Source organism: Carcharodon carcharias, chromosome X (assembly GCF_017639515.1).
Source record: "Carcharodon carcharias isolate sCarCar2 chromosome X, sCarCar2.pri, whole genome shotgun sequence".
NCBI classification, from domain to species: Eukaryota; Metazoa; Chordata; class Chondrichthyes; order Lamniformes; family Lamnidae; genus Carcharodon; species Carcharodon carcharias.
Genome location: NC_054507.1, coordinates 7,719,822 through 7,732,067, shown reverse-complemented (window position 1 = coordinate 7,732,067; position 12,246 = coordinate 7,719,822). Strand labels below are relative to the sequence as shown.

Sequence of the window (12,246 nt, the reverse complement as noted above, 5' to 3'; positions counted from 1 at the left end):
GGCTTGTGTGGGGGTCGGGGGGAGGGGTGGTGGTGTGGGCAACAAAGGAAGATTGGCCAGATGGGCTAGTGGGAGGGAGGGACATGACAGAGGCAGCTGATTGGATGGTCTTGAACTTAGTGACAAAGAAGTTCATGAGCACCTCACATATTGTTGGAGACATGAAGCCCTCGTCCTGGGCATAAGCCAGTGCCTTCAGGCCATTAGAGAGAAATTTGGACATAGATGCACAAAACATTATAAATTACAAAATGAGAACTAACTCATCGCTGCTCACAGCTAATGATTGAGGGAAGTAAAAGATAAAAAGAAATCCAAATAGTCGAGAGTCCACGCTATGTTCCAAGATAAAGGTGAAATCATTCCTCATGATACTTTACAACTGTGACTTGCAACACACTGAGAGGAATCCAGCACAATGATCATAAAATTCAGAAAGCGACTGAACCCTGATAAATATTTAAGGGGTGGATGATTGAGGAGGATTTGTTTGTGAGACTGCACAGGTCAGCTGTGAAAATCTTTGCAGTCCTGCGGTGTTTGACGCATAGCATATACCTACACAGTGTACACCAGTATTGCCCTATGGTTGGTAGTCCGATGGGAGTCTGTGATGATCCCAAGAGAATTTTGGAGCACAGATCACAAGGTGTTTTCAAAGGAGGAAGGCCTTTCTGAGTTCATTCACCCTTAATGATCTTACTTTTCCCTCACTGTAACATCCAATTGGTTCAGCCCTGGCTCTCCCCTCTTGCCCCTGAGTCAGAAGGTTGTGGGTTCAAGTCCAGACTGATACTCCCGTGCAGTACTGAGGGAGTGCTGCGCTGTCAGAGGTGCTGTCTGAGGCCCCTTCTGCCCTCTCAGGTGGCTGTGAAAGACTCCATTTTGAAGGAGAGCAGGGGAGTCCCCCCCGGTGACCCTGCCAGTATTAATCACTCAGTCAACATCACAAGAACAGATGATCTGGTCAGTATTGCATTGCTGTTTATGGAAGTTTGCTGTGTGCAAATTGGCTGCTGCATTTCTACATTTAAACAGTGACTACATTTCTCATTGGCTGTAAAGTGCTTTAGGATGGCTTGAGGTTGTCACAGGCGCTATAGAAATGCAAGGCTGTTCTTCCTTTCAATCCTTCCTGAAATAATTCCAGCATTTCAGGCTCCCATCGTCTATCCAAGAAACCTATTCCATGCGTCACCCACTGTCTATGTGCAAAGAAACTTCCCGATATCAGACCTAAGTTTACTTTTTACTAGTTTGACCCTGTGACTAACCCCCCTCCATCTTCTCCATTCATTTAACTATATAGCTGAGAAAAGAGACATTCTGTCAAAGCTTTTCGTCTTGCACTCATCAGGACAGAGTCACAAGAATACCAATTGTAAGGGAAAGTTCTATACTACCAAGCGATTATTGATTTAACTACCTTAAATATTTCTATTACATCACCTCTCTGCACCAGTTATCAACACCCAACGCCACATCTGGGCTGTTCCATTCGAACCGGCATTAGCTTTACAAATATGGGCAGACATATCAGTAAAAGACACAAGTGCTGGGAAGACATCAGAATGTGACGTCCTTCCTGTGATTTGTGCCCCAGAATGTTACTGGCCGCATTTCACAGGGCTGTCAATCTTTGCTTGGTGTCTTCATGTCACCCATCAAGTGACTGGAATGAGGCAGCACAATCTGCAAGAGGGCATTGAGGTGCGGAAACCTGCCCAGTGAATGATCGTAAATCCTTACTTGGATTCCAAACATGACCTTGTGTTTTGAGCGCTGATAAGCCCCTTATCTCCCTTTATGAGGACCGAATTCCATCTATCCTTGCTGTAGACCTTGACCCACAGCACAGTCTGCAAAGCATCTCACAATTTAACCCTTCTTCTCTCAAAGATTCAAGAAGCTGCCTTTGAGAGTGATGGAAACCTTGGCACTCTTGGTATCACAGACAGTGGCTGTAATTAAAAGATGGGCAAAAGATGGAGTCAAGAGAGTGCAGGCAATTTCATAACGTGTGAAGCTGGGCTGGCGAGCAGTAATGTACAGGCAATGTACAAGAAATGTACATACAATGTACAGGTAAGGTATAGTAATGTGCATGTAATGAACAGGTAATACATGACAGAAAGCTATTGAAAGGATGGAAATACCAATAAAGGGAACTGCCAGAAACAAGGGACCAGAAATTGCTGGGATTAGAATGACGCATTAACAATGCTTGCCGTTCATCATTTGTAAAAGAATCCAGCAATTTATAAAGGAAAATAGTTACACTGTGGCCTGGATTTTGCGCTTAATGGTGAAAGCTCACCTCAAAGAAAGCTGTCCACAAAGATTTAGCAGGCTCCAGAGCGACAATTTCCCCTATTCCAATGTGACGCTCAATGTGGCGCCTTCTATCTGGAATCTGTGGCATCTAGCAGCAGTGAAGTCATCAAACAGGCTGAGCAGCCAATCAGATTGAAGAATTCACACAGACAGCAAAATAAAATTTGGGCCATGCGCCTGGGATTAAGGCGGAAGCCGCAATATCATAAGCGAACTTTAAACAAAATAGAATTTTTTTTTATTTTAAAAAAACATGGAATTTTTCAATGTTATTACAAGGAAATGAGTTTTTTCAAGGTCAGTGAGGTTGTTCAGCTATAATTACAACTTAGTATGCCTTTAAAAACTTTAAAAACCTCATTCAACAAGAATTAATATTTTCAGTGGGTTTTGACAGTGAGAATAGTGTGTAAACAATTAAAATTCACATTAAATCACTGAGCTTGTGCTGATTGCATCTGTTCAGACTACAGCAGTGCACCCTGTGGAAGAGCAGGAACTGTTGAAGGTAACTTCTAGATTTTCGCATTTAACCACATGTGTGGATTCCATAAGTTTCTGTCAGTTGTACCCAGCAGTGACGGTGAGCGCTGACAGTTTCACCATCATTACAACCACAAATTCCAGGCCGATGAGGCCTGTTTCTCCGTCAATTGCTGCACAATTTTTGAAGAAGCCCTCCCACCCCCATTAGCTTTGCTAAAGACGACAAAAGTTCCTACTCATTGCGAGGTTCCCAATTGAACTGAATGGCGATCGTAATATTGCTGGATTTATGACTTTAGTATGAAATCATATGATTTATGACATTAGTATGCTGCCAAAGCCATTCAGGGTGGTAATTAATGTTGCAAAGGACCCTACTAATGATATGATTTATGGCCCTGAAATGTCAGTCAGAGGCCCAGAAGGGGAACAATGAATCTGTTCTCAAAGTTCTCCACCACTTGGAATGTTCTCACCTCATATCTGGGTCTGTTCTAGTCTAACTGATAATGGACTGATTGGTGTGATTAGATTACAACCCCATTATCGTTGTATCACACCACTAACAGGATAGAGGGGCAAAGGCAAACTATGTTGGCCTTGATCTTTTCCTGTGTAGCAGTTCTAATGTTCCACTAGTTCTATACATTGTGGGTAAAGAATGTTTCTACATTTCACACAATGACCCTGACATTTACCTATCAATCTCTCAAGGGCCATTTCCAGCAGTTTGCAGTGCCAATATGTTGTGATGCCAATGGTGAGTGTAAAGGTTCAACTAATGTTGTTTACTAAACTCACCACTGCAGCAATTTCTGTCCCATTAATTGGTAATATTAAAGCAACAAATTAATCCTTGTAATTGGCAGTGGTTGCCAGCTGCACCTGTGCCAGCTCATGTGCCAGCTTGTGCGCCAGCTCGAGGTGTGCCAGCTCATGTCCGCGCTCGAGGTGTGCCAGCTCAAGGGCCAGTTTGATGCGTGCCAGCTCAACGTGTGTCCGCTCAATGTGTGCCAGCTCAAGGTGTGCCAGCCTGTGTGCCAGTTTGCAGTTGCCAGCTCAATGTGTTGTATCAGGAAGCCCTCAGTCCTTTTAATGTATCTGTAAGGAGAGTTCACATAAATAGCCTTGTGATTCAAACAAGTCACATCTCCTACCTTGACGTTCCTCTTCCAGGTAATTAGATGGTCAAATTCATTGTCATAGTCTGCTGAACCTTTAAGGAAAGAAAAAATAGTCACCCTCCAGCCTGCTCCCGTGCTCTGGTGAATTTATAGAGCAAAGTCCCTTTTGGGTTACGACTTGCAAGAGTTCAGACACAACCCTTTCACCTTGAAGAGCTGAGATCCCACTCAGCCTGCACTCATGTGTTGTTGGAAGTGTCCTCCCTCTGTTGGTTATAAGGGTTCTGTCACGTGTTTGGGGTTTTTACGCAAGATATTCCTCAGGGTCAATACCAATGGGCTTTTCAGTAAGTGAAGCTCCCTTTCCCTACATTCCCAACTGCACATTATTCCGCCCAGTTTCTAAGTAAATAAAAGCAGGACACTGAGATGAGAACAGGGAATCTGGACACTGCACACCAGCTACTCCATCTTATCATGTGCCGCCGTGTGAATTCTCCTTTCTTATGTTTGACTAAGGGGAATAGAACTCTTACCAAATGGGGGAACAAAGGGAAAATTTTGTCGGCACCTGAAATTGGCTGAACGATCTGTGCCCCTGAATGTATAGGCCCAAAGTACACCTAACATTGGGCCTCAAGACCAATTATCATCCAGCCAGTGGTTAGGAGTGCGATTGGGTTGAGGGGCAATTAAAATTGGGAGGGGGGAGGGGATGGTTGAGTTGAGAGGTGATTAGGATGGGGGAGTGGGTGATTGGGTTTAGATGTGATTAGGATTGGGGGGAGGGAGTGTTTGGCAGAGGAGCAACAGTTGGAATGGTGAGTGGCTTGGAGGGGAACTTCCAGGTGGTGGTGTTCCCATCTCTCTGCTGCCCTGGTCCTTCTAGATGGTAGAGGTTGTGGGTTTGGAAGGTGCTGTTGAAGGAGCCTTGGTGAGTTCCTGCAGGGCATCTTGTAGATGGTACACACTGCTGCTACTGTGCGTCAGTGGTGAAGGGAGTGAATGTTTGTGGATGGGGTGCCAATCAAGTGGGGCTGCTTTGTCCTGGATGGTGTCGAGCTTCTTGAGTGTTGTGGGAGCTGCACTCATCCAGGCAAGTGGAGAGTATTCCATCACACTCCTGACTTGTGCCTTGTAGATGGCGGACAGGCTTTGGGGAGTCAGGAGGTGAGTTACCCGCCGCAGGATTCATAGTCTCTGACCTGCTCTTGTAGCCACTGTATTTATATGGCTAGTCCAGTTTTATTTATTTAACTTCTTACCATTTGCGAGGGTGTTCTGTGTTTCATTTTCTTTCAACTGTTTCTTTCTTTCTCGCACTTTAGATTCTTCCATGCAGTTGTCCATCCTCGTTTTGGGGTTCTGAAAATACAGAAAAAGGAATGTTTTCTGAAAGCAGCAAATACTGGAGGTAAGACGGTGCTGCGTGACCTGTGGAATTTACATAGTACACATAGTACAGGGTAGGTGCACTGTGAACAATAGGTACTGTTCACTGAGTGCAGTATACCTGGCATGTACTGCGTGCCACATGCAGCATGTGCTACATGTACTGCAGGCTATGTGTACCATGTAGGCATGTATGGTGTGCTACATGTACTGTGTGCTACATGTACCGTGTGCTACATGTATTGTGTTGCATGTACCATGTGTTAGACCCCCCATTCAGACCGAATTTCACGTTGGTCCTGTGTCCTGACATCTCTCTCGGGAGCCATGGGCCCACAATTTGAGTCATTTTGCGGAAATTCCCTTGTACCTTTCTGTCCAGCGGCAGGGGTCCCCAGTGGAGGGTTCTCTATGTGGGATTCCTCCCTTTTTTTCCATCTGGGACCTGTCTTGGAGGGTCCCGTATGGAGCAGTGCCATGCAATTGTAGGTTAAGGTGGTTCACGGACTCCCAGGCCTCACCTGTTTCCTGCGGCCAAGGGGAGTCCCTGTTCCATGTGTATGTAGATTGCCCGTGGTTGCAGCCCTTCTTTCAGCATTTGAAAGGGCTGCCCCTCGGATTTTAGTTGCAATTCAGCCCCACGTTCCTGAACCTTTGGTCACCAGGTGCGGGATGGTGGGGGTTGGGAGAGAGGAGGACCTCCTGGTAAGCCTGATCCTGGGCCTGGCCAAAGTGGCCATCAACAGGCCCAGGCAGCGGGCGGTCGAGGGGGGTTATCCGACCCAATTGTCTGCCCCTCTTCTGCGGCCGTGTGGCCCTGGAGAGGGAGCACGCGGTGCCCACCAGCACGCCAGAGGCCTTCCCTGGCCGCTGGGCACCACAGGGACCGGGGGAAGGGGGGGCATCATCAGCCCCAGGAATGGCATTTTCATTTGATTTTGTGAGTTTCCTTTCACGTTTTTGTTTTAGTTACAGTGTCCCATCAGGGGCTGTCTCCCCTCATTGATTTTTAGTTTAATTTATTGAGTTTGTTTTTCAGAAGTGTCTGTACCGTGTGTTACATGTAATGGGTGTTACATGTAATGGGTGTTACCTGTAATGGGTGTTACATGTAATGGATGTTACATGTAATGGGTGTTACCTGTAATGGGTGTTATATGTAATGGGTGTTACCTGTAATGGGTGTTACATGTAATGGGTGTTACCTGTAATGGGTGTTACCTGTAATGGGTGTTACCTGTAATGGGTGTTATATGTAATGGGTGTTACCTGTAATGGGTGTTACATGTAATGGGTGTTATATGTAATGGGTGTTACATGTAATGGGTGTTACATGTAATGGGTGTTATATGTAATGGTTGTTACATGTAATGGGTGTTATATGTAATGGGTGTTACATGTGATGGGTGTTACATGTGATATGTGTTACATGTAATGGATGTTACATGTAATGGGTGTTACCTGTAATGGGTGTTACATGTAATGGGTGTTACATGTAATGGGTGTTATATGTGATGGGTGTTACATGTAATGGGTGTTACATGTAATGGGTGTTATATGTGATGGGTGTTACATGTAATGGGTGTTATATGTAATGGGTGTTACATGTAATGGGTGTTACATGTGATGGGTGTTACATGTGATGGGTGTTATATGTAATGGGTGTTACATGTAATGGGTGTTACATGTAATGGGTGTTACATGTGATGGGTGTTATATGTAATGGGTGTTACATGTAATGGGTGTTACATGTGATGGGTGTTACATGTGATGGGTGCCACATGTACCATGTGCTACATGCAGAATCGTTGAAACATAAAGTGTAAGAGTGTGTGCGATCTCTCTGTCCTGTGCTGGCTCTTTGCAAAAACTGTTGTATTTAGTCCCACCTCCCACTCTTTGTCCAGGACTCTAAGTTCCTCACCATCTAGTATCCGTCCAACTCCCTTTTAAAATTATTGATTGAATCCACTTCCACCATCTTTTCAAGACAAGCGTTTCAGATCCTGATAACTCCTCACTTCCCATTGAGATCTTTACCAATAATATTTAACCTCTGGCCTCTAGTTATTGGCTGGAATTTTCCAGCGCTGTTGGCCTCAGGTGTCATGGTCGGACGGGGTGGAGGTGGCAATATGGTGAGGCAGCCAAAAACTGGTTTCACGCTGTTGTGAAACCTGTTTGCGATCGTCCGCTCCTCCCTTCAGTGGTGGACGCGTATCCCAATGCGGCACACCACCATGTTTCACAACTGTACAGAAGTGACGTGCACCTGGTGAGCTGCACTTCACTCGGGACTTCGAGGTTTGTTTGCCTACCTTGCTTCGAGCAGCACTCACAGTCATCAGCACCAGGCTTCACAGGCAGCACCACATCACTTTTAGGGGGGCTCACGGGCAGGTCTCTACCCACCAGACCAGCTGTAAGGTGGGGGTGGCTTTTCAACAGCTGCAGGGCTGGGGTTTGCTTGGGGAAGCGGGAGAAGTGGCCTCAGGCAGGGGAAGAGGCTGCAGGGTGAGGGCTGTACTGGGGAAGGGGGGTATCCCAGGGTGTGTGTGGGGGGGCACATGTTGATCTGTAGAAGTGGCCTCAGGATGGTGAGGGATGAGGAGGCAGCCTCCAGAGGAGATGAGGCCAGATGGAGATGTGAGGGTGTGTGTGAGAGAGTGAGTGGTGATGTCCCTTGAGCTGGCAGTGAGTGAGATGCCAGTGAGTGTGTGATGGGCTTGTGAGTGGGTGAGTTTACAGTGATGAGATGGTTACCTTACCCTGGCTGCATGGATGAGATCATTCACCCTCTATCTGCACTGGATGGCCAACCTCTTCTGTGCAGCATTGGCACTGACCACCTCTGCCATCGCCTGCCAAGCCGGAGTGGTGAGACTGATGGGCCTCCTGTGGCCAGAGCGGGGGTAGAGGACATTGCGACCTCCATGGTGTCCAGAAGGTGTCCCAGGGATGTGTCTGAATCTGGGGCCTTCACTCTTCTTGGATTTTGGGGCCATGTCTACACCGGAGCGGTCCTGGGCTGTGAGCATTGAGAAGGGTGAGCACAGCTGCAGTTTAAATATGGCTCCCTGCGTGAGGAAGGGGTGAGGTAACGGCATGGTGGGTAAATCGGAGGCTGCCCATCAGCGAGATAGCGTGTTTCCTGTGGCTGTATAATTAATGAGGCGGGGATGGGACAATACAGCGTGAAAACCCACCATCGCGGCTTGGGGGGGGGGGGCGGTAACACGACTTTCTTCCCGCCCACTACGACACTTTGTGCAAATCTGGGATGATTCTGCCCATACACTCACACTCAGTCACACTCAGACTCAAACACGCACTCACTCACAAACACTCACTCACCAGAGGTAATAACTTTTCTCCATTTACCCATATCAAACCCTCTCATCATCTTGAAATCCTCTATTCTGTTGCTTCTTAACCTTCTCTGTCCCAAAGAGAACAATCCTAAACTCTCCAATTTCTCCTCATAACTGAAGCTCCTAATCCCTAATCTCCCTTCCTATTGACCTTTACATCTTTCCTGACATGTGCTGCCCAGCCTAAAGCTGAGGCCTAAGCTGTCATTTATAAAGTTCTACCATGATCCCTTTGCTTTTATATTCTATTCTTCTATTTATAAACCTGAGTAACCCATATGCTTTTTTAATCACCTTCTCAATCTGGTCTGCCACCTTTAAGGATTTGTGTTTATAGATGTCAACGTCTCCTTGTCCATCTACTGGGATGAACTCTGTACTTTGCAAAAGCTTGTAGTTGTGAGATATCCCTTTAAATCCAAAGTGAAACTAGATAGAATTCTGGAAAGGGGGTATATGGAATTCCTGGCTATGAGGTCATTGGACTTCAGAAAAATTAGCTGCCTGACTTGAGGCAGGGTTCAGATAAAAGGCAAAACCATGAACTGGGCTGTGAATTAGCATTGCTATGGAGATGTGAGCTTGATCACCAGAAAGGACAATTAGCAGCTAATTGGGGTAATGAAATAAGAACAGAGAAGATACATTTACAAGGAGCTGTACATGTATGTAATGCAGTTAAGGAAGCTGAAGACAGTGTTAAAGCAGAGATTGTGAATTGGGCAGCTTTACTGCTGCTGCTACAGATTTGCCAGAGCCGACCAGACCACTTAATAGGGTTTATTAAAGAGAAGTGATAAAGGAGTCTCTGGGGAATCTGTGCCATCAGGATTGTCATGAACCTAGCTGAGGAAGTTCTGCAGGAGTGTGCCATTTGGGTGTTAACTGTATCCAGGAATGAGTCAGCTAAATAAAATAAGTAAGAAAAACAAAAAACTGCGGATGCTGGAAATCCAAAACAAAAACAGAATTACCTGGAAAAACTCAGCAGGTCTGGCAGCATCGGCGGAGAAGAAAAGAGTTGACGTTTCGAGTCCTCATGACCCTTCCACAGAACTGGGTGAATCCAAGGAGAGGGGTGAAATATAAGCTGGTTTAAGGTGTGTGGGGGGGCGAGGGGGGGGGAGAGAAGTGGAGGGAGCTGGTGTGTTTGTAGGGACATCTTCCGACTAGGCACTTTACAGCCTTCCGGACTGAATATTGAATTCAACAACTTTAGATCTTGAACTCCCTACTCCATCCCCACCCCCTTTCTGTTTCTTCCCCCTTCCTTTTGTTTTTTCCAATAATTTATATAGATTTTTCTTTTCCCACCTATTTCCATTATTTTTAAATCTTTTATGCCCACCACCCCCACTAGAGCTATACCTTGAGTGCCCTACCATCCACTCTTAATTAGCACATTCGTTTAGATAATATCACCAACTTGAACACCTGTGTTCTTTTGTTCTTTTGTCTGTGACATCTTTTGATTATCTGCACCTATCACTGCTTGCTTGTCCCTACAACCACACCACCCCTCCACTTCTTCCCCCCCTCCCCCCCCAACCTTAAACCAGCTTATATATCACCCCTCTCCTTGGATTCACCCAGTTCTGTTGAAGGGTCATGAGGACTCGAAACATCAACTCTTTTCTTCTCCACCGATGCTGCCAGACCTGCTGAGTTTTTCCAGGTAATTCTGTTTATGTTTTAAACAAAATAAGTGACAGCCATTCACTGACTCATTCCTCAGAGCAATGTCTCGACCAATAATGGTCAAGCTGCCTGGTTTAAATTTCAAACAAGGCTGGGCAGTTACTGTCAGTCACCATCAGTGGTGCATTCTCCATGACAACGCCACTTGCCAACCAATCAGCACTCTCTTCACATCCAGTATAAATTGTTGTTTTCCCCTTATATTGGTATTCTTGTGAGTGGCCTGATGAGTGCAAAATGAAAAGCTTAGACGTCTCTTTTTTCAGCAAAATAATTTGTCTGTTTATGCATGCTTAATTTTATGTTGCTTTGAGGTTTGACTGTTACAATACAAGTTTTGAGAAGTGAAATCTTGTCCATTGATTCCTTTCACTGTTGGAGGATCCCTTTCTTTTCAGTTTATTGGTCTCTACTGGGATTGTGATGTTACAATTTTGAAAATTATATCATTTAGAGTTTACTGTCTTTTTACCATTAGTCCTCCCAAAGTCTATCACTTCACACTTCCTCACACTGAACTCCATGTTTCTGCCCATTTCATCATCTGGTCGGTCATCACTTCTGTCAAGTTTCATAACATCTGCAAGCTTTATAATGCTGCTCCCTCCACCCAAGTCTAGGTCGTTTTATGAAAATGGACCCAAAACTGACTCTTGGTGAACATCACTGAAACAAGTAAAAAAAATCCATCCATCACTACCCTTTTCTTCCTAATACTGAGCCAATTCCGTATCCATACTATCACTCTCCCCTTAATTCCATGGATCATCTTAATGGGTCTCCTCTGTGGCACTTTGGTGGACGCCTTCCAAAACTCCTTATAGACAACTTTTCTATCTTTATTTCTTTCAGCAAACCTAAGATGCATTCCATCTGGACTTAACATTGCTGGGTGACTTACCATCTTTCAGTAATAATCTTTTTAGTGCATCTCCTGTAGCTATGAACATCTCCACAAGGACTGTGCGGTGGTCACTCCTACCAATACTATATGGGCAGATGCATGTGTGACAGGCAGGTTGGTGAGGATGAGGTCAAGTATGTTTTTCCCTCTTGGTGGTTACCTCAGCACCTGCCGCAGACCCAGTCTAGCAGCTATGTCCTTTAGGACTCGGCCAGATCAGTCAGTAGTGGTGCTACTGAGCCGCTCTTGGTGATGGACATTGAAGTCCCCCACCCAGAGTACATTCTGTGCCCTTGCCACTCTCAGTGCTTCCTCCAAGTGATGTTCAACATGGAGGAGCACTGATTCATCAGCTGAGGGAGGGAGGTACATGGTAATCAGCAGGAGGTTTCCTTGCCCATGTTTGGCCTGAGGTCCTGAGACTTCATGGGTTCTGAGTCGATGCTGACGACTCCCAGGGCAACTCCCTCCTGACTGTATACCACTGTGCCCCCACCTCTACTGGGTCTGTCCTGCTGGTATTCAACCTTTCCTGTAGCAATTTGATACAACTGAATGTCTTGCTATGCATTTCAGAGGGCAGTTAAGAGTCAACCACATTGCTGTGGGTCTGGAGTCACATGTAGCCAGACCAGGTAAGGACAGCATATTTCTTTTCCTGAAGGGCATTAGTGAATTTTTTGAATGAGTTTTTCAGACAATTGACAATGGTTTCATGGTCATCGTTAGACTTTTAATTTATTGAATTCAAATTCCATCATCTGCCATGGTGGGATTCAAACCCAGATCCCCAGAGCGTTACCCTGGGCCTCCGGATTACCAGTCCAGTGACAATACCACTACATCACTATGCCACCACCTCCCCTGTATGTTAGGCTAACAGGTATGTAGTTCCCCATTTTCTCTGTTCCCTTCGTTCTTAAATAGTGGGGTTACA

General features: G+C 45.6%; 1 protein-coding gene across 1 annotated transcript in view; it reads right to left on the bottom strand.

Moving 5' to 3' along the window:
• LOC121273198 (sterol O-acyltransferase 1-like) overlaps positions 1 to 12,246 on the bottom strand; it is an 87,464-nt gene that overhangs the window by 68,151 nt on the left and 7,067 nt on the right. The window contains exons 2-3 of the mRNA XM_041180188.1: positions 5,210 to 5,309; positions 3,978 to 4,036 (exon numbers count right to left, since the gene is read on the bottom strand). Coding sequence (XP_041036122.1) covers positions 3,978 to 4,036; positions 5,210 to 5,294 — 144 coding nt within the window. The 5' untranslated portion in view covers positions 5,295 to 5,309. The remainder of the gene's footprint in view (positions 1 to 3,977; positions 4,037 to 5,209; positions 5,310 to 12,246) is intronic.